This window comes from Thalassophryne amazonica, chromosome 20 (genome assembly GCF_902500255.1).
Source record: "Thalassophryne amazonica chromosome 20, fThaAma1.1, whole genome shotgun sequence".
NCBI classification, from domain to species: Eukaryota; Metazoa; Chordata; class Actinopteri; order Batrachoidiformes; family Batrachoididae; genus Thalassophryne; species Thalassophryne amazonica.
Window position 1 is genome coordinate 49,783,094 of NC_047122.1, and position 22,028 is coordinate 49,805,121.

Here is a 22,028-nt window from a genome sequence, read left to right on the forward strand (position 1 = left end):
GAAGTCGTCCTTTCAAAATAACGTTATTTTATTTTTAGTGTTTAATGTCAAAGAGTTTATTTCAATTATATAGCATTATTATTCAACTTAACGACAATGTACAAACGTTATTTGCAGGTGTGAGGATGAACGCGAGTGTATACACTATTATTCCAAGACAGGACGTTTACTTTGAAGTAAAACTCTACAAGGAAGTAGATTTACAAGACGTAAACAGAGAAGTGGTAAGTGACAAATCCTGATTTTCTTTTTGTTTTCCTGAACATATTTTGTTTCATAAGTGTAGGTGAAAGCGTTTTAATACATGAATATAATGTTAATTTTATTCTGTTTGAGGACGTTTGTTGCATTAATTAACGTGTCATACATTTTCATTGACCTAAGCATTATTAATACTAGCAATAGGTTTGTTTTTAGTGATATGTGTTTTCTGTATAATTGTCTATTTGCAAAGCCTCAGTGTACATGATATAACCTGTAGCACCATGCTTAAAATATTCTCCTGTCTTCTCGTTTTATGTCTTCCAAGTCCCTGAGATACTATGGGTGTCCAGGGACTAACCAGCTACGTGGAGGCCAACAGAGACTTCCTGCAGGATGTGAGGTTCAGGGACAGTCGCTTGGTTATTGACGGCTGCAGTCTGTATTTCCACCTCTACTTTAACTGTGGTTTGGACCAGCAGCATGGAGGAGATTATGATGCTTTCTCCAGCCTTCTCTCTCAGTTTCTCGCTGCATTGGCATCCTGCAACATCCAGCCATATGTGGTGCTAGATGGAGGTAATGATGCAGAGCAATTTTGTTCATGTTACCAGGGGTCTTCATTTTAACAAATGTAGTTTGCTCAGGATAGTTTGCAGGGGTGGTGACCAAGTGGTTAGTGTGCTTGGTTTCAGTGCAGAAAGTTCCTGGTTCAAACCACACCTCTGCCACCCCTTACCAAAAAGTAGTACATGCAAGTATGTTTCAAGTATACATACTTCCAGTTTACTTTTTATATGCTTATCAGTACTTTTTTTTGGTAAGGGACATTTCTCCATGTAATGTGGAGTTGCGTCAGGAAGGGCATCTGGCGTAAAACTTGTGCCAAATTAACGTGCAGATCCACTTCAGATGTGCTGTGGCGACCCCAAGTGCAAAACAAGGAAGCAGCCGAAAGGACTTCCTAGTTTGCTCAGGATAGTTTAAAACAATGGCCATAGTGAAATTAACCTGAGTTGTTGAGCTATGGTGGCCCCAATTAGAATGAAAACATACCGAAATGCTAAACATGTCTGAATTCTTAGCAAGGTAACTTTGTGCAGCAAGTTTCGGTATGAAGTTTCGTCATGATGTCTTTGCAGTGTTATCGCGTACACTATGTTTCAGAGTAGTCAAACTTGTCCAAGGTCTTAGTGAGGTGACATTGTGTACCAAGTTTCACTTTGATACATGAAATCTTTAAGATACTGCATACTAAAGGTTGGTTTTCTGGTGGACACAATTAGAATTGAAGCATGCCCAGTGTTGAATTTGTTTAAGGGCTTTGTGGGATGTGTACCATGCCTCATCTTGAGAGCTGAACTCTGTCAAGATATCACATACCCAAGTATTCAGAGACTGCTGTCTGGTGGCAACAATTAGAACTGAAATGCACACAGTGCTGAACTTGTCCTTGTCTTAAGTGACTTTGTGTACTAAGTTTCACCTTGATGTATGAAGTCTTTCTCAAGATGAGACCCGGCCCCCTGCTGGCCACAATTGGAATCAAAATGCAGACTTGCCTTTTGTGAGGTGAACTTGTGTACCGCGTTTCACCTTGATACATGAAGGTTTTGTCAAGATATCGCATACACAGCAACTATACAAAGGACTCACACAAGAAGATAGATGCACATACAAAGTTGAGCAATACCTGGACCTGTTCTGCCCTCAGCAATGCAGGTTACAAAAAAGGGACAAGCTTAATACCTGCTGCAGACACGAAGAGGGTGGAGGTTATGTAATCATCTCTGTCTTGTTTGTTTGAATGTGTACATATTCACTCAAAAAGTAGAAGATGGATTTTGTCTATTTGTGTTGACTTGCGTAAATTTTGGGGCTTATCCACTTCTGCTTCACAATCTGTCTTGTACTTGCTACAATGCACATAGACAGTTGAGAAACACCTGTAACACCTATAAACCCAAGTTAAATCACATCTGTCTTGTGCTTTAGATAAGTTAACTATTATTATCAGGCTGAGTGTGCCTTCTAGCTTTCAACCTGTTATTTCTAAAAAAAAATAAAAAAATTTCCAATACATTACTCACGAAAATATTTCTATATTTTTCATGGTTCAAAGGAATGGATCCCAGTGACAAAAAGTTTGCCACTCTGCGACAGCGTATGCAGTCCAAGATAAAGGAAGCAGATGGTCTCTGTCATGGTCGTCATGGCTGTATTCTCCCTATCCTCACGCGAGAGGTCTTCATTCAGGTCCTCATCCAGAGAGCAGTACCTCTGGTCCAGTGCCCAGCTGAGGCTGATTGGGAGATTGCATGCTTGGCTCACCAGTGGAACTGCCCAGTTGTGACCAACGACAGTGACTTTTATATATTTGACCTACCAGGTGTGGGTAGTGACACTTGTTTCTTCAAAGAACATTGCTTTGTAGAAAGTAAGTAATAACAGACAGTACATCTTTGTTCTGTTAAATTCTTCATTTTGTTTTCTTATCTTAGGGGGTTACATGCCACTTCGTTTTTTCCAGTGGACCAACCTTAATGGAAAAGCCTCTCAACGCTACATCTCGGCTCGGTGTTATACCACTAACAGGCTGTGTTACTGGTTTGGGGGAATGAATCCGGAGTTGTTACCATTATGTGCTGTACTGACAGGGAATGACTATGGCACGCCAAAAGATGTTGAAACACTCCTTACTATATTAGATGTGAATGAATCAGGGGGAGGTGGTGTCAGGCGAAAAGGTAGAGGCTCTATCTCTCGAATTGAAGGCCTACTCATGTGGCTGTCTTCTTTCTCGGATACTAGGGAGGCCCTTGCTGAGGTTAGTAGACTAATGGGGGAAGCACCCAGATATGGAAGAGGAAGAGGCAAGACAGGAGAGAAGGGAGGGCTGAGTTCACAGCTCTGGGCAGCCATGCAAGAGTATCACATAGAACCTAAAAGCACTCTCGCTCGCTGGTTCTCTGGAGGTAAGGGAGTGCCAGGATGTAGGACCTCAGGGTTCACCCAACTGCCAGAGTGCTTGTCACTGGCTGCAGCTAAGGGGCTACTGGCTCCCATGGTTTTGGATGCTCTGGTGATGTGTAGGGTCCTGCTCATACCTCAGGTGGAGAACAGCAAGCTAGCTAGCAGCCACTGTACTGCTAGAGCCCTACGGCAGGCTACATATGGGATTTTACTCCAGCGAGACACATCAGGCCAAGACATCCTGAATCAGGGGAGGAGCAGAAATATGCATTTAGTGAAAGGACAGGGAGGCTTTGCACAAGTACAGGAGATGAGGGTCCAAGAAAATGTCACTCAGGTTATGAGAGGAGGGCGGGGGCAGCGGGGAAGGGGAAGGGGTGGTGGTCAGGTTGGTGCAGCTAGAAGTTATGATCAAATTTTGAACACGCAAGGTGAAAATGTGTGTGGAGTTGGTGTAGCTGGAATACAGGCACAGAGCTCTAAGAGTCACATGTACGTAGAGGAGTATGACCGCCTCGATCTAAACCTAAAGAAGAACCAAGTGGAGGTACACCCACCCAGAGCACCCTTATTCCTGGACACGCTCGGTCAGGTAAACATGATATTGGAAGTTGTGTTGCTTATGCCAGCAGTGTTTTAATTTCCCACTGTTGTCCTTTAATCATTTCACACAGACTCCTCTGGCAGTGCGACTTGGTTTCATGTTGGGAGTCTTGGGGGTGAAAGAGACGGCTTTGGCTTCTGTTCCTGTCCACCTTAGGCTGGCTGTGGCGGTGACAGGATTCTGGCTGCGAGAGGCCAGTCCACCTCCCTCACAGCTTCATCTCCAAGCTCTGCTGCTGGGCATAGTCTACGGGGAGCTGTCTTTCAACCAAGCTTGTGCTTCCCAGTGCCAATATGCTGGTTAGTTGTGTTGGATGTGTTCCCATCCCTGCACACATTTGTGGTTTTGCTGTAGTCTTAACACCTTTGAGATCTGTTTGGACCGCAGAGCACAATGTGTGGAAGGCCCTGGATCGTCAACGCTTTCGGCCAGGGGACAGGCGGAGCTTGGATGTTGCAGTGGCTCACTGTTTTAGCCAATGGCAGGCCTGTCTCTGGAGCGCACTGAGCCTCAATCACTTGCTGCTGCTCCCCCTGCCTGAACCCCACCTCTCATGGTAAGACAGGAGCATTAAAGTTCCACACTTATGCCTTTGAGAACTGCACTCAGTGTGACTGGATTTTGAAGTAAGTGTTTGACGGCTAAGGTAAGCCTCCTCCCTCAATTCCCAGGTTGTTCAGTGGTACATTGGTCCATGGCCTCCTCAGAAATTTGAGAGGAGGAAGAGCTGCTGAATCCCTGTTACCTCAAGGCTCCATGTCTGGACAACTCTATTCCATCTTGCTGGATGCAGTCAGGAGCTGCAGCTCCAAACCAAACCCTTCCTCTTCAGCATCAGGGAGGAGGAAGAAAGGGGGACACAGAGGAAGGAGGGGAAGAGGGCGAGGTGGAAAAGCAGCAGGGGGAGGAGCAAGAGGTACAGAGGAGATAAACAACAGGTTTTCGCTTCTTATGAGCGAGGAGGAGTCAGATTATGACTGATGAAGAGGCAAGAAATAGATTCCCACAAAACATGCTCTGTTTTGTGTCAACATTCCAGTTTAGAAAAATCAGGGACTGCTGCACACAACCACAAAAAGATGACGCCTCAATAGCCCCTTTCACACCGGTGCAAATGTAGAATTGCATAGTGTTGCATTTAGAGTGCGCGCATACTCTGTTTTTCAGCTGCGTATGTTTGCTTTCTGCTCTTTTTCAGTTCACTCCTGCTGGCTGTACAGAACACGTCGCTGCGCTTGGAAAACTGTGGACTGTATCATGAGGTTTTTACAGTTGCATTACTGTCACGTATGTAGCCATAGCTGCTATTTTCTGCCTCTGTGGAAGTGCGCTCCATTCTCAAAATGATTCATGAAAAGCAAATGGCACTCAGTTTTCCGACATACAACGGGACACGCTGTCTTGTCACGGCTTGTAACATCAGATCACAAAGGTCGGAGTCTGTTCCCTGTGCAGGCTGGTAAACGCTACCGTGAATGAAGTGCTGTGACTCTTTAAACTTTTAAAGCGGTGGTTGCCCTGATCAGGTGCGCCGATGATTTAAACGTTTACAGTAAAGTGGCAGTCGACCGCAATCAGATGTCTGATCGCACCAACAGCAACTGCACTTTGCAAGAGTCACAGCACTTATTCAGGTTTGATTAGACCTGATCGATCAGGGTGTCTGATAATAGCACCAACAGTGACCACGCTTTAAAAAGCCGCGTTCACACCGGACGCCACGCAGTGCCACAAATTCACATCCCTCGCCTGGCAATGGATGCGCCACCATCTCCCGGTGTGTCGCTCTGCTTGAGCCGCGTTCACACCGGAAGCCACGCAACGTCACAAATTCATCATTTGCTGCAGGAGCTGCGTCTGGATGACGCCCGCTTTCAGAGATACTTCCGGCTCTCCAGGACCCAGTTTGAGGGCCTCCTGTCCCGTTCGCACATGTGAACAAAGAAAAAACTGGCTGCTGCTGCAGTTCCTCGCTCTCCCCTCAAACTCTGTCATAACTGTGTTATAAACCAGTCACCATTTGTTTTATTATACATCTGTGTAGTTAATAAAATTATCTTCATGGACGATTCGTTCATGCGCTCACATGTGAACAAAGAAAAAAACTGGCTGCTGCTGCAGTTCATCGCTCTCCCCTCAAACTCTGTCATAATTGTGTTAAATAAAGGACAAAAGGGACATACACTCAACAAAAATATAAACGCAACACTTTTGGTTTTGCTCCCATTTTGTATGAGATGAACTCAAAGATCTAAAACTTTTTCCACATACACAATATCACCATTTCCCTCAAATATTGTTCACAAACCAGTCTAAATCTGTGATAGTGAGCACTTCTCCTTTGCTGAGATAATCCATCCCACCTCACAGGTGTGCCATATCAAGATGCTGATTAGACACCATGATTAGTGCACAGGTGTGCCTTAGACTGCCCACAATAAAAAGCCACTCTGAAAGGTGCAGTTTTATTACACAGCACAATGCCACAGATGTCGCAAGATTTGAGGGAGCGTGCAATTAGCATGCTGACAGCAGGAATGTCAACCAGAGCTGTTGCTCGTGTATTGAATGTTCATTTCTCTACCATAAGCCGTCTCCAAAGGCGTTTCAGAGAATTTGGCAGTACACCCAACCAGCCTTACAACCGCAGACCACGTGTAACCACACCAGCCCAGGACCTCCACATCCAGCATGTTCACCTCCAAGATCGTCTGAGACCAGCCACTCGGACAGCTGCTGAAACAATCGGTTTGCATAACCAAAGAATTTCTGCACAAACTGTCAGAAACCGTCTCAGGGAAGCTTATCTGCATGCTCGTCATCCTCATCGGGGTCTCGACCTGACTCCAGTTCGTCATCGTAACCGACTTGAGTGGGCAAATGCTCACATTCGCTGGCATTTGGCATGTTGGAGAGGTGTTCTCTTCATGGATGAATCCCGGTTCGCACTGTTCAGGGCAGATGGCAGACAGCGTGTGTGGCGTCGTGTGGGTGAGCGGTTTTCTGATGTCAATGTTGTGGATCGAGTGGCCCATGGTGGCGGTGAGGTTATGGTATGAGCAGGCATCTGTTATGGACGAAGAACACAGGTGCATTTTATTGATGGCATTTTGAATGCACAGAGATACCATGACAAGATCCTGAGGCCCATTGTTGTGCCACACATCCAAGAACATCACCTCATGTTGCAGCAGGATAATGCACGGCCCCATGTTGCAAGGATCTGTACACAATTCTTGGAAGCTGAAAATGTCCCAGTTCTTGCATGGCCGGCATACTCACCGGACATGTCACCCATTGAGCATGTTTGGGATGCTCTGGACCGGCGTATACGACAGCGTGTACCAGTTCCTGCCAATATCCAGCAACTTCGCACAACCATTGAAGAGGTGTGGACCAACATTCCACAGGCCACAATTGACAACCTGATCAACTCTATGTGAAGGAGATGTGTTGCACTGCATGAGGCAAATGGTGGTCACACCAGATACTGACTGGTATCCCCCCCCCCCCAATAAAACAAAACTGCACCTTTCAGAGTGGCCTTTTATTGTGGACAGTCTAAGGTACACCTGTGCACTAATCATGGTGTCTAATCAGCATCTTGATATGGCACACCTGTGAGGTGGGATGGATTATCTCAGCAAAGGAGAAGTGCTCACTATCACAGATTTAGACTGGTTTGTGAACAGTATTTAAGGGAAATGGTGATATTGTGTATGTGGAAAAAGTTTTAGATCTTTGAGTTCATCTCATACAAAATGGGAGCAAAACCAAAAGTGTTGCGTTTATATTTTTGTTGAGTGTAAGTCCTGCTCACAGGCTGATTGCCAGAGACAGGACATATCAAGTATAAACTCCAGACATATCCAGTCCCTGATTGGTCATCGCGGCGCGACAAAACAAAAATGTTCAGATTTTTCAACTTGGGGAAGAGGGCGGTGCAACGCGATGCAACACGATATGGCGCCACAAACGCGCCAATCGCTTTGTGTTGCTTTTTTCATGTCCATCGTGTCGCATTGCATGGCTTGGACTTTTGTGGCGCCACAACACATCCTTCCATAGGGATTACGTGGCATCCTCTCACCACCGTCGCTTGTGTGGCGTCCGGTGTGAACGCAGCAAGTCACAGCGCTTACTCAGGTTTGATCAGACCTGATCTATCAGGGTGTCTGATAATCGCACCGACAGCGACCGCGCTTTAAACTCACAAGCATACTTAAATATCCCATTTCTTGTCAGCATTAGAGAGAGCCAGCGCTGTCTTCCCCCCAAGACCTGCTGTTTCTGTATTTCTGAGTTGAGGTTCGTTTACCTGTTCTGAGCACACAGAGGTGCAGTGGGCTGTGTGATCATGCTGTCCAGCTGATTCACTCTGGACGCACGCAGTTTTTTGATGTGTACAGGAGCGCCGTGTGCAAGACAGTGTACCGCTGTGTGGATGTGCATGCAGTAGCGCAGACTTGCTTAAAACGGCGTGCTTTAATCGTCCAGTGCTGTACGCAGACAAAATTAAACGTTTAATTTCTTCCACTTACTGCTGCGTTGGGGAGCAAAAACTCAGCGCTGAGCTGCATAGAGCTACATAACTCAGCGTAGTAGGTACGCCAGTGTGCAACTCTACGTTTGCACCGGTGTGAAAGGGGCTTTAATGTTTACCGCTGTGCTGCCCTTATAAACACAGTTTCCTCAGTAATCGCCTGCTGCTTTGATATAAAATTTTCCTGCTACTTCATCATTCAAAGCAGATTGTCATATTTTACAGCTTCATAAAGCTTTTTAATCGAGCTAGTCATAATTAATTTTATCTTGTCATTTTTGTACTCAATATGAATCAACATTACACTTAAACGAAAGCCGACCTGTGTCATTATCCATGATCATGTCTTATTTTATCATGTCTGAGATATTTTTGTGGCAGCTAATGTCAGTATTTTTATTAACTTTGTAATAAATCTGTTTTTGTTTTTTTTTTATCACAGAATGCCTTAATATCCACAAATGTTGTGCATTTAAAATCAAATCTTTGCTAAATAAAATCTATATAAATCACTCTTTTAAAAACATGTTTTAATGGTTACACTTGACTAGCTCTTTATACGAACTGCAACATTGTTCAAAATAAAACATTTATTCACAATAAAGGTTACATAGTGCATAATAGAAATAGTTAAGAATTCAGATAGAAACAATATTCTACTAACAGTATTTGGTAAATGCACTACTTCTTTTATACAATTTTAAAATCACTAAAGACAATAAAATAAACAATTAACTAAATATTTTCCAGCTGGTTTTCGTTAGTGATTTAAAACATTCTCAAAACTCTTATGGGGGTATTTCTGATAGTGTTGTCCCCTTCAGAATAAAGCTGTGAGCCTTCTCACAGTGGTACTTCAAAGTTAGTCCACAACTGAGGAAGAGGTTAGAGAAGCAGCCTAGGTTCAATTTGCGATCTGACAGGGAAATCACTAAGATCCTTAAACCTTGCTCAAGGATTTCACAGCAGCAGCCTGACATTGGTATGCGAGTGAATGAGTGAATGTCAGGCATCATGAAGAGCGTTGAGCATCTGAATCAGATGGAAAAGCACTGCAGAAGTGTAGTCCATTTACAAAAACTAAAGCTAAAGGGAACAATGGCAACTGAAAACTCCTGTGCTTACTGGTCAAAACCAGCCTGCTACCTAAATGTAAATATATATATATATATATATATATATATATATACACACCATACACACATCCAGAAATTACTAACCACTTCCAAAAAGACACATAAACCACATTCATATGTGAACAGAAGCTAAATGTAGTAGCTAAAACGCAACAGCATATTCTACGCCGAGAGTTTCTTGTGTCCTATGATGAGGCCATTGAAGACGAGGCAGAAGATGAAGAATCAACAGGAGCAGTGTGCGTCTGAGAGTCTATGAGCTCCATATCCTCGTCCTCATTGACTCCGCATGTGTCGACAACGCAGATCAGGCAGCTGGTGACAGGAAATGCTCGCACCTTGCTGCAAGTTACCCACCTGAACAGACATAGAAGAGAAACCATTTTCAGAAAACACAAAATTAATTAGAAATTAGAGCGTAAATTTCTGAAACGAGTTTCCAATTCCACAAATTTTTATCTTGGAAAAAAAATTTCAAGGTCAAAGTCCTGTGGATTTTCATAAGCTAAATTATAATAGAAAATATAGATCAATAGGACTTTTCAGTGTAAAAAAAAAAAAAAAAAATCAAATATCCACTAAATCTGCAATACAGATCATATGCGGATCAAAGTCAGTCTATTCACTGAAAGTGCCAGTTTGCACTGCATTGTCACAAATGAGTGATTGAGGCACTTTTGATTGAGATATAATGCAAAATGTACATCAAATGGGCTTTTCAATATTAAATTCAAATGTCCACAAAATCCACAAGTTTAATAATAGACAGCTCGGTGAAGCACGTGCACACCACAACCTGTGCAGCTACTTTGCACAAATACTTAGAAATTGCAAAAGTAAGCAAGATGGACACATATACATGCACTGGACAACATATGGGATGTTATTTGATGCAGTTTGGACAAAAGAAATTGTCAGATAAAAACAGATTGCTGGAAACAACACTCTTTCCAGCAATCTGTTTTTAATAGGACAATTTCCATTCCATCTGACAGAGTCCATTAAATCTCCCTCTCAGCCCCTCCAGGGAGGGTGGCATGTGTGTTCCTCAAGCTCCGGTCCTCGACCAGAGGCCTGGGAATTTGAGGGTTCGGCGCAGCATCTTAGCTGTTCCTTGGACTGCACTCTTCTGGACAGTGACCTCTGATGTTGTGTCTGGAATCTGCTGGAGCCACTCTTCCAATTTGGGTGTTACAGCTCCTAGTGCTCCTCTTACCACTGGGACCAATTTGGACTTTACCTTCCACATCTGCTCCAGTTGCTCCTTTAGCCCTTTATACTTCTATTTTCTCATGCTCCTTCTTTCTGATGTTGCCATCAGCTGGGATTGCCACATCGATCACAAATGTGGTTTTCTTTGCCTTGTCAACCACCACTATGTCTGGTTGGTCTGTCTGGCAGCTGCTTGTCTGTCTGGAATTTGAAGACCCACAGGACCTTAGCCCTGTCATTCTCAACCACCTTTGGTGGAGTCTCACATAGAGATGTGGGGACTACTAATTGCTTTGCAGCACAGATGTTCCTGTACGATTCCGGGGTCGAGGGGTGTTTTCTAGTTTTGACCACTTTCATTTTTAAGGCACTTTTTAAAAGTATAATGTCCATGCGTTACATATCAAAATATTCAAATTTCTCTCAGCTTTCAGAATATTCAATTCAATTCAATTCAATTTTATTTATATAGCGCCAAATCACAACAAACAGTTGCCCCAAGGCGCTTTATATTGTAAGGCAAGGCCATACAATAATTACGTAAAAACCCCAAAGGTCAAAACGACCCCCTGTGAGCAAGCACTTGGCGACAGTGGGAAAGAAAAACTCCCTTTTAACAGGAAGAAACCTCCAGCAGAACCAGGCTCAGGGAGGGGCAGTCTTCTGCTGGGACTGGTTGGGGCTGAGGGAGAGAACCAGGAAAAAGCAGAGATCAATCACTAATGATTAAATGCAGAGTGGTGCATACAGAGCAAAAAGAGAAAGAAACACTCAGTGCATTATGGGAACCCCCCAGCAGTCTAAGTCTATAGCAGCATAACTAAGGGATGGTTCAGGGTCACCTGATCCAGCCCTAACTATAAGCTTTAGCAAAAAGGAAAGTTTTAAGCCTAATCTTAAAAGTAGAGAGGGTGTCTGTCTCCCTGATCCGAATTGGGAGCTGGTTCCACAGGAGAGGAGCCTGAAAGCTGAAGGCTCTGCCTCCCATTCTACTCTTACAAACCCTAGGAACTACAAGTAAGCCTGCAGTCTGAGAGCGAAGCGCTCTATTGGGGTGATATGGTACTATGAGGTCCCTAAGATAAGAAGGGATATAATAATATAATATATGTCACATATTTGTTAACAACACTGTATGTAGAAATATTCTGGCTCGAAATATGAAAAAAAAAATGGAATTTTAGAAAATTCTTCAAATCTTTATTGAAAATACACCTTCATGTGAATGAACTACAACCCGTGGCAAAAATTATGGAATCACCGGCCTCGGAGGACGTTCATTCAGTTGTTTAATTTTGTAGGAAAAAAGCAGATCACAGACATGACACAAAACTAAAGTCATTTCAAATGGCAACTTTCTGGCTTTAAGAAACACTATAAGAAATCAGGAAAAAAAAAATTGTGGCAGTCAGTAACGGTTACTTTTTTAGACCAAGCAGAGGTAAAAAAAAAATATGGAATCACTCAATTCTGAGGAAAAAATTATGGAATCATGAAAAACAAAAGAATGCTCCAACACATCACTAGTATTTTGTTGCACCACCTCTGGCTTTTATAACAGCTTGCAGTCTCTGAGGCATGGCCTTAATGAGTGACAAACAGTACTCTTCATCAATCTGGCTCCAACTTTCTCTGATTGCTGTTGCCAGATCAGCTTTGCAGGTTGGAGCCTTGTCATTTTCAACTGGATTAAGATCCGGACTATTTGCAGGCCATGACATTGACCCTATGTGTCTTTTTGCAAGGAATGTTTTCACAGTTTTTGCTCTATGGCAAGATGCATTATCATCTTGAAAAATGATTTCAACATCCCCAAACATCCTTTCAATTGATGGGATTAAAAAGTGTCCAAAATAGCAATGTAAACTTGTGCATTTATTAATGATGTAATGACAGCCATCTCCCCAGTGCCTTTACCTGACATGCAGCCCCATATCATCAATGACTGTGGAAATTTACATGTTCTCTTCAGGCAGTCATCTTTATAAATCTCATTGGAACGGCACCAAACAAAAGTTCCAGCGTCATCACCTTGCCCAATGCAGATTCAAGATTCATCACTGAATATGACTTTCATCCAGTCATCCACAGTCCACGATTGCTTTTCCTTAGCCCATTGTAACCTTGTTTATTTCTGTTTAGGTGTTAATGATGGCTTTCGTTTAGCTTTTCTGTATGTAAATCTCATTTCCTTTAGGCAGTTTCTTACAGTTCGGTCACAGACGTTGACTCCAGTTTCCTCCCATTCGTTCCTCATTTGTTTTGTTGTGCATTTTCGATTTTTGAGACATATTGCTTTAAGTTTTCTGTCTTGACGCTTTGATGTCTTCCTTGGTCTACCAGTATGTTTGCCTTTAACAACCTTCCCATGTTGGTTGTATTTGGTCCAGAGTTTAGACACAGCTGACTGTGAACAACCAACATCTCTTGCAACATTGCGTGATGATTTACCCTCTTTTAAGAGTTTGATAATCCTCTCCTTTGTTTCAATTGACATCTCTCGTGTTGGAGCCATGATTCATGTCAGTCCACTTGGTGCAACAGCTCTCCAAGGTGTGATCACTCCTTTTTAGATGCAGACTAACGAGCAGATCTGATTTGATGCAGGTGTTAATTTTGGGGATGAAAATTTACAGGGTGATTCCATAATTTATTCCTCAGAATTGAGTGATTCCATATTTTTTTTCCCTCTGCTTGGTCTAAAAAAGTAACCGTTACTGACTGCCACAATTTTTTTTCCTGATTTCTTATAGTGTTTCTTAAAACCAGAAAGTTGCCATTTGAAATGACTTTAGTTTTGTGTCATGTCTGTGATCTGCTTTTTTTCTACAAAATTAAACAACTGAATGAACATCCTCTGAGGCCGGTGATTCCATAATTTTTGCCAGGGGTTGTATTTATGTGCTAGAAATGGGTTTACCAAACTCTTTGGCTTACAAAAGTAGTGCAATATATGAAGGGAATTGTATGTCTATGTAAATAAATGAAAAATAAAATCACTTATCATTTACAGTTAGATGCTTTCTGTCTTCCCTCTATGCAGGAAAGTCCACAAATATGCATCACTTGCTGAAAAGCAGAAAGTCCCTCACAAAAAAAAAAAATGGTGGGGGATGGTGGAATAGCCCATCTACTTGTTTTTATGACAGTATGCGTTGTCTGTAAGACTAAATAAAAAGGGCCAGTTTTTTTTTTGTTTGTTAGCATTCCTGAGGGTTGAGTGGCAGTAAGAATTAATCTGACTCCTGAACAGAGTGATGGTGCATGCTGAATAAATTTGTTGACGCAGCGGGCAGTGTGTTTTGGATGGTGTATTTTACTTCAGTAAGTTTAAGTCCCGTACAGAAGGTGAGCACATCCTTAACTTCAGTACTACTTAGTAAAGCAGCCACACCAACCTGTCAGTATCAGTGTGGTACTCCAGGACATGTCCGAGACGTCCCACCCCTTGAAATCCTGCAAGCACATAAATGATATCGCCCACTGCTGCACACTTCACAGTTATACCTCGCCATGGCATCGGGGTGGCAGCCCGCCATTCATTACTGGCAATATCATAGTACTCCACTGAGTCTAATCCACCTAGAAACAAAAAGGACACACACTTTGAGTACTTAGGCCTCCGTTACCAGTTTAAAAGGACACGTTGTTTCTACACCCCCCCACAGGAATTATACAGAGTAGGACTCTTAACCAAAGTAAACGGAACAATAACAGTATTACCTATTGCACCCTGCCCTCCGACAGCATAGATCCTGTTGTTGACTGTAACCAGTCCATGGTTTTTCCTGGCCTCTCTCATGCCACACAGCTCCCTCCATCTGAGGGCAAAGGGTTGTTTTTTTTTTAATTACCAGAGAATGCATCCTTGTCAAGCAAAAAGGTGGATTTTTATCTTATGTTCCAAAAGAGATCAAGTTTCTATACATCAGTATAGACTTAGCTGTTAAAAAAGAAAATTAAAAAAACGGGGAAAAACATCTTTTTGACACATTATCCAGTACTGATCCAGCCTACAAGTCTTATTCTGTGTAAGACAGTAGCTAAAACAAACAGAACTGGGAACATCCTTTGGCACTGCACAGCTCTGAGCTGTAAGACAGCATGCGACTCACTGTTGAGTGGCGGGGTCAAACACCTCAAAGTTGTTGAGGACCCTGCCAGAGACGTTGTTGCCCACCGTTCCTCCGCAGACGTAGATGAGCCCGTTCGCCTCCACTGAGCCGTGGCTGCATCGAGCCATCAGCATGCTGTTTTTCACCTGCCAGGACTCTGTCCTCGTGTCGTAACACTCAAAAAGGTTCAGCGCTGAGCTGCCTGCACACACGTGTAGGTGAACATGAAGCCAGAATTAAAAAGAAACAGTGTGGTTTCCTCCAGAGAATAAGGGAATGAGTGACATTTAAGGTGTATCATATCTTAAATATCTGCCAAGTTACAGTGTTCATCAAAAAGCAGCTGAGTAGAAATGGTAAATAAATGGACTGCATTTATATTGCGCTTTTCCATCTGCATCAGACGCTCAAAGCGCTTTACAACAATGCCTCACATTCACCCCGATGTCAGGCTGCTGCCATGCATTACACTCCAGGAGCAACTAGGGGATTAAGGACCTTGCCAAAGGGCCCTTAGTGATTTTCCGGTCAGGCTGGGATTTGAAATGAGGATCCTCTGGTCTCAAGCCCAATGCTTAACCACTAGACCATCACCTCCCCTAGAAACAGGTCACTAGCTTTCTTTTTAACCATAGCCACAGCAGGATGTTGATTAGTTTATTGTTGTTTAACAAAATGGAAATTCTTTAAACCTCGGCAACGCGATCCCGCTGTTGCCGACCGAATGGTCCCCCATAAAAATCGGTCTGCCCTGCCTTCACTGCGCATGTGTAATCAGTCGTGGTTCATGGATTATCACCTTGTTTCTGCTTAAAAGTGCACTCCAGTCATCATCTATCTTAGCGACAGATATCTGAAGCTTTTGTACAACAATCACTGCGTCACTCCACTGCGTGTCTGTCATTTCAAAGCGTTATAGAGTATCGTCTCGTTTCTGCTTAAAACTGACTTTAGAATGATTTAAGAGGTTTTCCTTGTCATCTGATGGTTAATAATCCCATTACTCCATTTGATCGCTTTGGGTGAAGAGATTTTGTCTTAGACAAGCGGCTGAGCTCTGAAATGATGCATGCGCAGTGGAGGCGGGGCAGACCAATTGTTAGGGGTGGACCGTTCAGTCTGTGACACCGGATAAGCGGTGGAAGATGAATGACTGAAATTGTTTAAACTAAGAAGATGCCAATGGTACATTCCCTACATTTTTTAATCTTGTAAAAATTCCAGTGACACCCGAAGCCAAAGTTAACTCACTCTGTAAATTAAAAAAAAAAATAAAAAATAAAAAATCTTAATTTTAAACCCTTGCTCCCACATCAATGCGCTCACCTACTTCTGACCCTCCTGATGTGTAGATCTTTCCCTGAGCAGCGCAGGCAGCCAGGCTATCACGTGGTGTGGGCGGACCCAGTTTGGAGTACCAGCTGTCCTTCAGGACATTATAGCAGTCCATGCGTTTGATGGGGAAAAGCTGTGACCCGCCCAGAATATAAACCACATTATCCCAAAAGACAACTGTGGCATCTCGGCGCTTCTCAAATGGACAGCGGATATCAGTCCAGCTGGAGTCCTGAGTAGAAATCCAGAATGACACAACTGTTTCAAACCTCAAGAGGTGGTATACAAGTGAGTGAGATTACACTAGATGTGTAGACACCTATGCTGTATTATATACTCTTATTTGAAAGTTCTTTCTGAAATTATGAAGTAGCAACGCAACAACAAATAAATAAAATTTTTTAAACTTTATTTTATGAGGATCTAGTTGAATCGTGTATTTGACCATGCAGTTATTAGCACATGCAAATGAACTAGAAGTGAGCTTGTGTATTTCAGTACCTTGGGGTTGAAGTAGCGGCAGGACAGAGGCTGCGAGCCTCCAAACAGAGCGATGCGATAATCATGCTTCTTGCGTCGGGGTCGACTGCTCTCTCCCAGGTCCTCTCGGTCCTCTAAGGACAGCAGGTGGTAGCGCATCCCGTCTGACACAAAAGCAAAGGCACCGTTTTATTTGCTTGTTTGTTTTGTGTACATTTATGTTAATTTAGCATAATGCAGTTTGACTGGCAACTTGCTCCACTGAGTCTGATGTACTACAGGATGTAGTCAAGTCTTTTACAAATCAGGTCAGGTCAGGAAGCATGTGCTGCTCTTCATGTCTCTTCATATAAACACAGTCCACTCACTTATGACCATCTTGAGACACTGTGGGTTGTCTTGGATAAGGGGCTCAGCCTGCACCGTCTTGGAGAGGAAGGTTTTGGAGACCAGTGGGAAGCGGACGCACCCCAACACTTCCACCATGTACTGTTGTCTGTTACACACATCGTACTTGAGCCAGCGTACTGCTGCATCATAGATCTGAATAGAAATGCAACAAACGTGCACTTACATATTAATGTGGACCGTGGTCAGGGTACGATATTTCTCATGTTAATCTTGGCAATAATAACATGCTTTTGGAGGGCGGTATGTATTTTCAGAGTCCCTCCGTCCATGCCCAGTCGCCCAAAATGACCGATATTCGCCCAAGTTAGATGAGGGCAAATATCTGTCATATCTGCGGGCAGGTATGGACAGGTAGTGTAAATGTAAATCTATGCTACCAACCCAGCAACATCTCAGTAAGTGATAATAATGCACAATACCAAAAAATAAAAAGTAAAATGGGTCATTGTTGTATAGCATTTACATTTAATGTCTTTCGGGGTGGATTCTCATATTAAATTTTTATTTGCGGAGAGCACAAAAAATGGAAGTCTGTTGTCTTAGGAATACTTCAAGATCATGTTTCTGGAGTTGCCACCAGCAATTATCAAAGTTTTGATAACCAGCAGTCAGTTTACTATATTGAACATTAAGAACAAACAGAGGAAAGTAATTCCACAAGGACATTTTTTCTTATTTTCTTGTTAAAAAACAATAAAAATAAAAAAATTCTGAAAGCCAGTTCATCCTTTTTTAAGTTAATTGTTCATTCAATATGCCACACAGAGAGTAATAAAAAGCAGAAATATTTATTTATACACTGATGGAGAGCTGCAATGATTGATTATTAAATTAACATGCAATTAATTTGGTAATCGATTAATCTTTTTTAATGTCCAAATTCTGATTTCAGCTTCTTAAATGTGAATATTTTCTGGTTTATTCACTCCTTTCTGACAGTAAACTGAATAAATTTGGCTTGCTGACAAAACAAGGCTTTGCTGGATGTCATATTGGGATTTGAGAAGCACTGATCAATATTTTTACCATGTTATGACATTTTTAGAACCAAAAAACAAATGAATTAATCAAGAAAAATAGTCACCAGATTAGTTGATAACACTGGTCATCACTATTTTTCTTGCATGGAGTTTTTCAACAGATTTTTGGTCATTCGGGGACACTGAATCCAAATCTGGAATTCGTTTTTGCCAATCACATCACGTTTTTGAGATATGAAAACATATTTCACGTATCAAACATTGAATCAACAGCTGCAGTCTCGCACACCTCTTCGGTGCCTTAAACGATATTACGGTGCTTGTTCACATTTCACGAACCTGGTTTAAAAACTATGCTTTTGAAGCTGTTTTTGTGCATGATTAGTGGCATCAAACTTGTGAGTGAATGAGCAACTTTTGTGTAATCCATCAATACGGAACATGCAGATTGCAAAAAACAAAAAAAAAAGTTAGGTAATAGAGGAAATCTGAACTCAGATTCAGAATGAACACCCCACACTAAATCAATTCTCAAAGTCCATGCAAGAGTTTTTGTTTTGGGTTTTTTTTTGGACCAGTGTAATGAGAATAACTGCTAGTTGCAGACCTATGAAACATGTAAACATTTTATTTTCTGTCTTAGGAAAAGGTGAAACTGTGTGCAAGGTTTTCTTCCAAATTTTTCCACGACTGCCTTTCCATGTTTTGGCACTTTATATCCTTTACAGGTTAGGATTTTCTTTTCTTAACTTGTAAAAAAGAACACTTTTAAATGGACAAAATATTTGTATGCAAGGTTGAAAATTATAGGTAGATTTTATGGTTATGATTTACTGGTAAATTAACCAAAGGACAATCAACTAATAATCAGCAGACTAAAAAAAATATCATTTGATTATTCAAAAATAATCAGCAAATTAATCAATTACAAAAATAATCATTAGTTGCAGCTCTACACTGATCTGTCTTACAACAAAACAACACAGTTGTACTTTAGTAAAATGGTTTTTTGGGCCTTTGCATGTACAGTCCTCACTGTGAAAGTGGTTTTAATTATAATACACCAGGAATCAAGAATGCAGTCACAGAATATTGTTTGTGACTGTGCAGACACTGTGTAGTGTGCGTTTGTACCTGGGCTTCAGCACGGACAGTGAGTTTATCCTGGTGCAGCAGAGGTGTAAGCTGTTTAACATCCAGTTGCAGGAACTCATCCAGTTTATAGACTTCAGTAAAGTGGAGCTGGAAGAAATCCTCTGCTGCCGCTTTCAGCTCTGGACAATCCATACACTCTGCCAGGGATGAGATTCCTGCAGCCGCATGGGGCATTAGTCAGTGAAACTAACGAGTGACATGATTAGCAGGTAGGACTACAACATATGTATCCGGAGGGGGAAAACATTTTACACACAAAAACTTCCCACACAACTCTAAAATCCAAACAAGCAGAGCAACTAATGTAACCTTTGGCACAGAGTCTGTGATTATGCCATTCTTGAGACCAGTGGCTGCATAAACTTGCACAAAAAGGTTCAGAAAATCTTTCCACCAATAACAAGTGAGATAGCATTGAAGTTGCTGTTATTTCTTTTCTCACCCAAGCAGTTTGTCGCATCAATCTGCCCTTTGAGGAACTCCACACACATCTTCTTCACTGGCTCTATCTGGTACTGGTTCGCTGCATCCAGCATTGACTGAACATTACTGCTGTTTACAGAGATCCTGCAACACGCGTGCACACACTTTACCATACACTCAGAAAGCAGGCTGACAAAACACTTAGCCTGAAGAGACAGAAAAAGTTCTTCATTTTTTTAAGGAAAACAATCCAAACCATGAAATAATCACCTAAAATTCATATGCTCAGTAGAACAGATTCATAGTGCACTGAAGCCAGACGGACGGTTTAAACACCACCGAGCAATATTAAAATGATCTTTCAATGAGATATGAAACTTTTGAGGCATCTGGGGGAATGGTTTGGAGCCACAAGTCAAAATTAATGAAACTAATGTCGGTCTTATCCATTTATAATATAATTCTGAGCAGTATACATTGTGCATGAGGTCTCAAAATAATCACACCTGCTTAACAGCACGTTTTTGCAGTTTTAGCAAAGATTCATACCGGGCTGTGTAGATAAATTCAATTAACAGTTCAATGATCTCTGGCTCTGCATTCCTCAGCTCCACTTCATGGGACATTGACTCCATCATTCTGGCTGAAAAGAATGAATAAAAACTCAGTTAATTTCATTCAAAGGAAAGTTTGGAGGATAATACACTGTTGGAAGCACACCTTCACATTGTTGTGACTTTGTGATAGATAATTAGAACTGTACTATAAATTTCCAACATATCTCCATGTTTGGTGCCCAGAAATATACACATATTTCTTTTACTGAATCAATATATATGGAAATATTTTGAACTACAACCAACACTCAAACCACTATCTACAGACCATAAAGTGGAGGACCCAGAACACCACACAAACAACTGACATGTAATAGATATAAGTTGATTGATAAATCCTGTATTGTGCAACCAACATGAGCTTTCTGCACTGTTGCAATCCCAATAATATTGTGATATTATCATAATCCTGACAGTAAAGACAAGCTTCATTACTATGGCTCACAAAGATTAAACATACAAAATGTGAACTGTGTCCATGTGATGATGTGTGTGTTAATACTCACTGGTAAACATGAGGCTAAAGAAATGACTGGCAGCTGCCAGCACAACTCTGTGGGCAGGAAAATGTTTACCCTGAACAACCAGGGTCACATCACAAAGTGTACCCTGAAAATGGGGGGAGAAAAACTGTAAATATGTCTGGTCAGGTCCATTAATAATTATACAGTGACAAAAGGTGAGGGAAGCCGCCAAGACACTCAGCCAACTCTTGGTCACAGCTTCATAATGGTGTAGAATAGAAAAGGACTTTTAATACAACAAAACAAGGTTCTCAGGCAAAAAAAAAGAAGAAGAAGAATAAAAAAGAGACAAACCTGTTTCCTGAGGTTGTTCATTACTGCCATAGTGCTGGACAGCTGTCTGTATTCCTCTTTGGAAGCACCTTTTCTGTCGCTCTTTTTTTTGCACACTGCCGCTTTCTCTGGAGAAGCCATGCCAGTCATCTCAGGCTAATTATGAACTAAATTTAAAAAAGAATGTTTTATGTTCAGCTACCTCTGCAGTCTCTTTCTTTGAGACAAACTGCTAGCCACGCTAGCAACTAAAAACCATCGGTTCAGTATCTCCTAGAAAGCTCGTACAGAGAAAATTATTTCGATCAACTTTCCGCAGGAGGATTACCGGATAAAAAAAACAAAACAACAAAAACAATTAAAAAACGTTTATCGAAAGGTATTCTATATATTATAAAACCATACAACTAATATTTTGCTCTCCGCCTTCTTCCTCGATTCTCCTCTTCGGTTGTATCTGAAATATGTCGCCCTCTACAGGGGTGTATGGCGAATTACACAATAACTCAACAATAATTTTACTTTCTTTCACCAAAACATCAAATCTGTGCTTGCATCTCACTCAGATGTACCTTCTGGCAAATTGCAGCTGAACTTTCAGGTCTTCTTTTTAAGAAAATCCTCCTCTATACCACTTCATCATGAAGCTGTGTAACTGTATAATATAGCTTCACTGTGCAAAATTTCTCCAATCACAGCCACAGAAGCCGATACCTTCTTCTGGGTGGCTTTCCTCACGCTTCTCCTTCTTGCACAATCACTCAGTTTTTGAGAACTATCTACTTCATGCAGATTTACCACAGAGTGCCATACTGTTTGTATTTCTTCATAATTGATGTAAATAAAGTCCAAGACATATTCAGTGAATTGGAAATGTTCATGTATCCATTCCCTGACTTTTATGGAGAAAACTAGCAATAAAACTAATTATTTACAGGTATTATACCAAAGCGTTCCATTACTTATGCAACCCATCATCTTGGCCTTTATATTTTTAATGAATTTATATCAAGTTATAGAGCTTTGCTTTCAGTTTGAGCTTATGG

General features: G+C 41.8%; 2 protein-coding genes across 2 annotated transcripts; one reads left to right on the forward strand and one right to left on the reverse strand.

Annotated features, from left to right (window-relative positions):
- The first annotated feature begins 203 nt into the window (after window positions 1–203).
- On the forward strand, window positions 204–4,798 carry aste1b (asteroid homolog 1b). Its single transcript, XM_034161180.1, has 7 exons — window positions 204–224; window positions 530–780; window positions 2,324–2,590; window positions 2,703–3,766; window positions 3,849–4,077; window positions 4,166–4,334; window positions 4,450–4,798. The coding sequence occupies exons 2-7, from the start codon at window positions 543–545 to the stop codon at window positions 4,757–4,759; spliced, it is 2,277 nt and encodes a 758-aa protein (XP_034017071.1). The 5' UTR covers window positions 204–224; window positions 530–542; the 3' UTR covers window positions 4,760–4,798.
- A 4,718-nt stretch (window positions 4,799–9,516) lies between these two features.
- Window positions 9,517–21,408, reverse strand: klhl7 (kelch-like family member 7). Its single transcript, XM_034161145.1, has 12 exons — window positions 21,004–21,408; window positions 20,692–20,794; window positions 20,118–20,211; window positions 19,588–19,712; window positions 19,125–19,300; window positions 16,968–17,142; window positions 16,621–16,763; window positions 16,111–16,351; window positions 14,785–14,986; window positions 14,393–14,490; window positions 14,068–14,251; window positions 9,517–9,814 (listed from the first exon to the last, which is right to left on the reverse strand). Exons 1-12 carry the CDS (start codon window positions 21,130–21,132, stop codon window positions 9,643–9,645), a joined length of 1,842 nt encoding a protein of 613 aa, XP_034017036.1. The 5' UTR covers window positions 21,133–21,408; the 3' UTR covers window positions 9,517–9,642.
- Window positions 21,409–22,028: the final 620 nt, after the last annotated feature.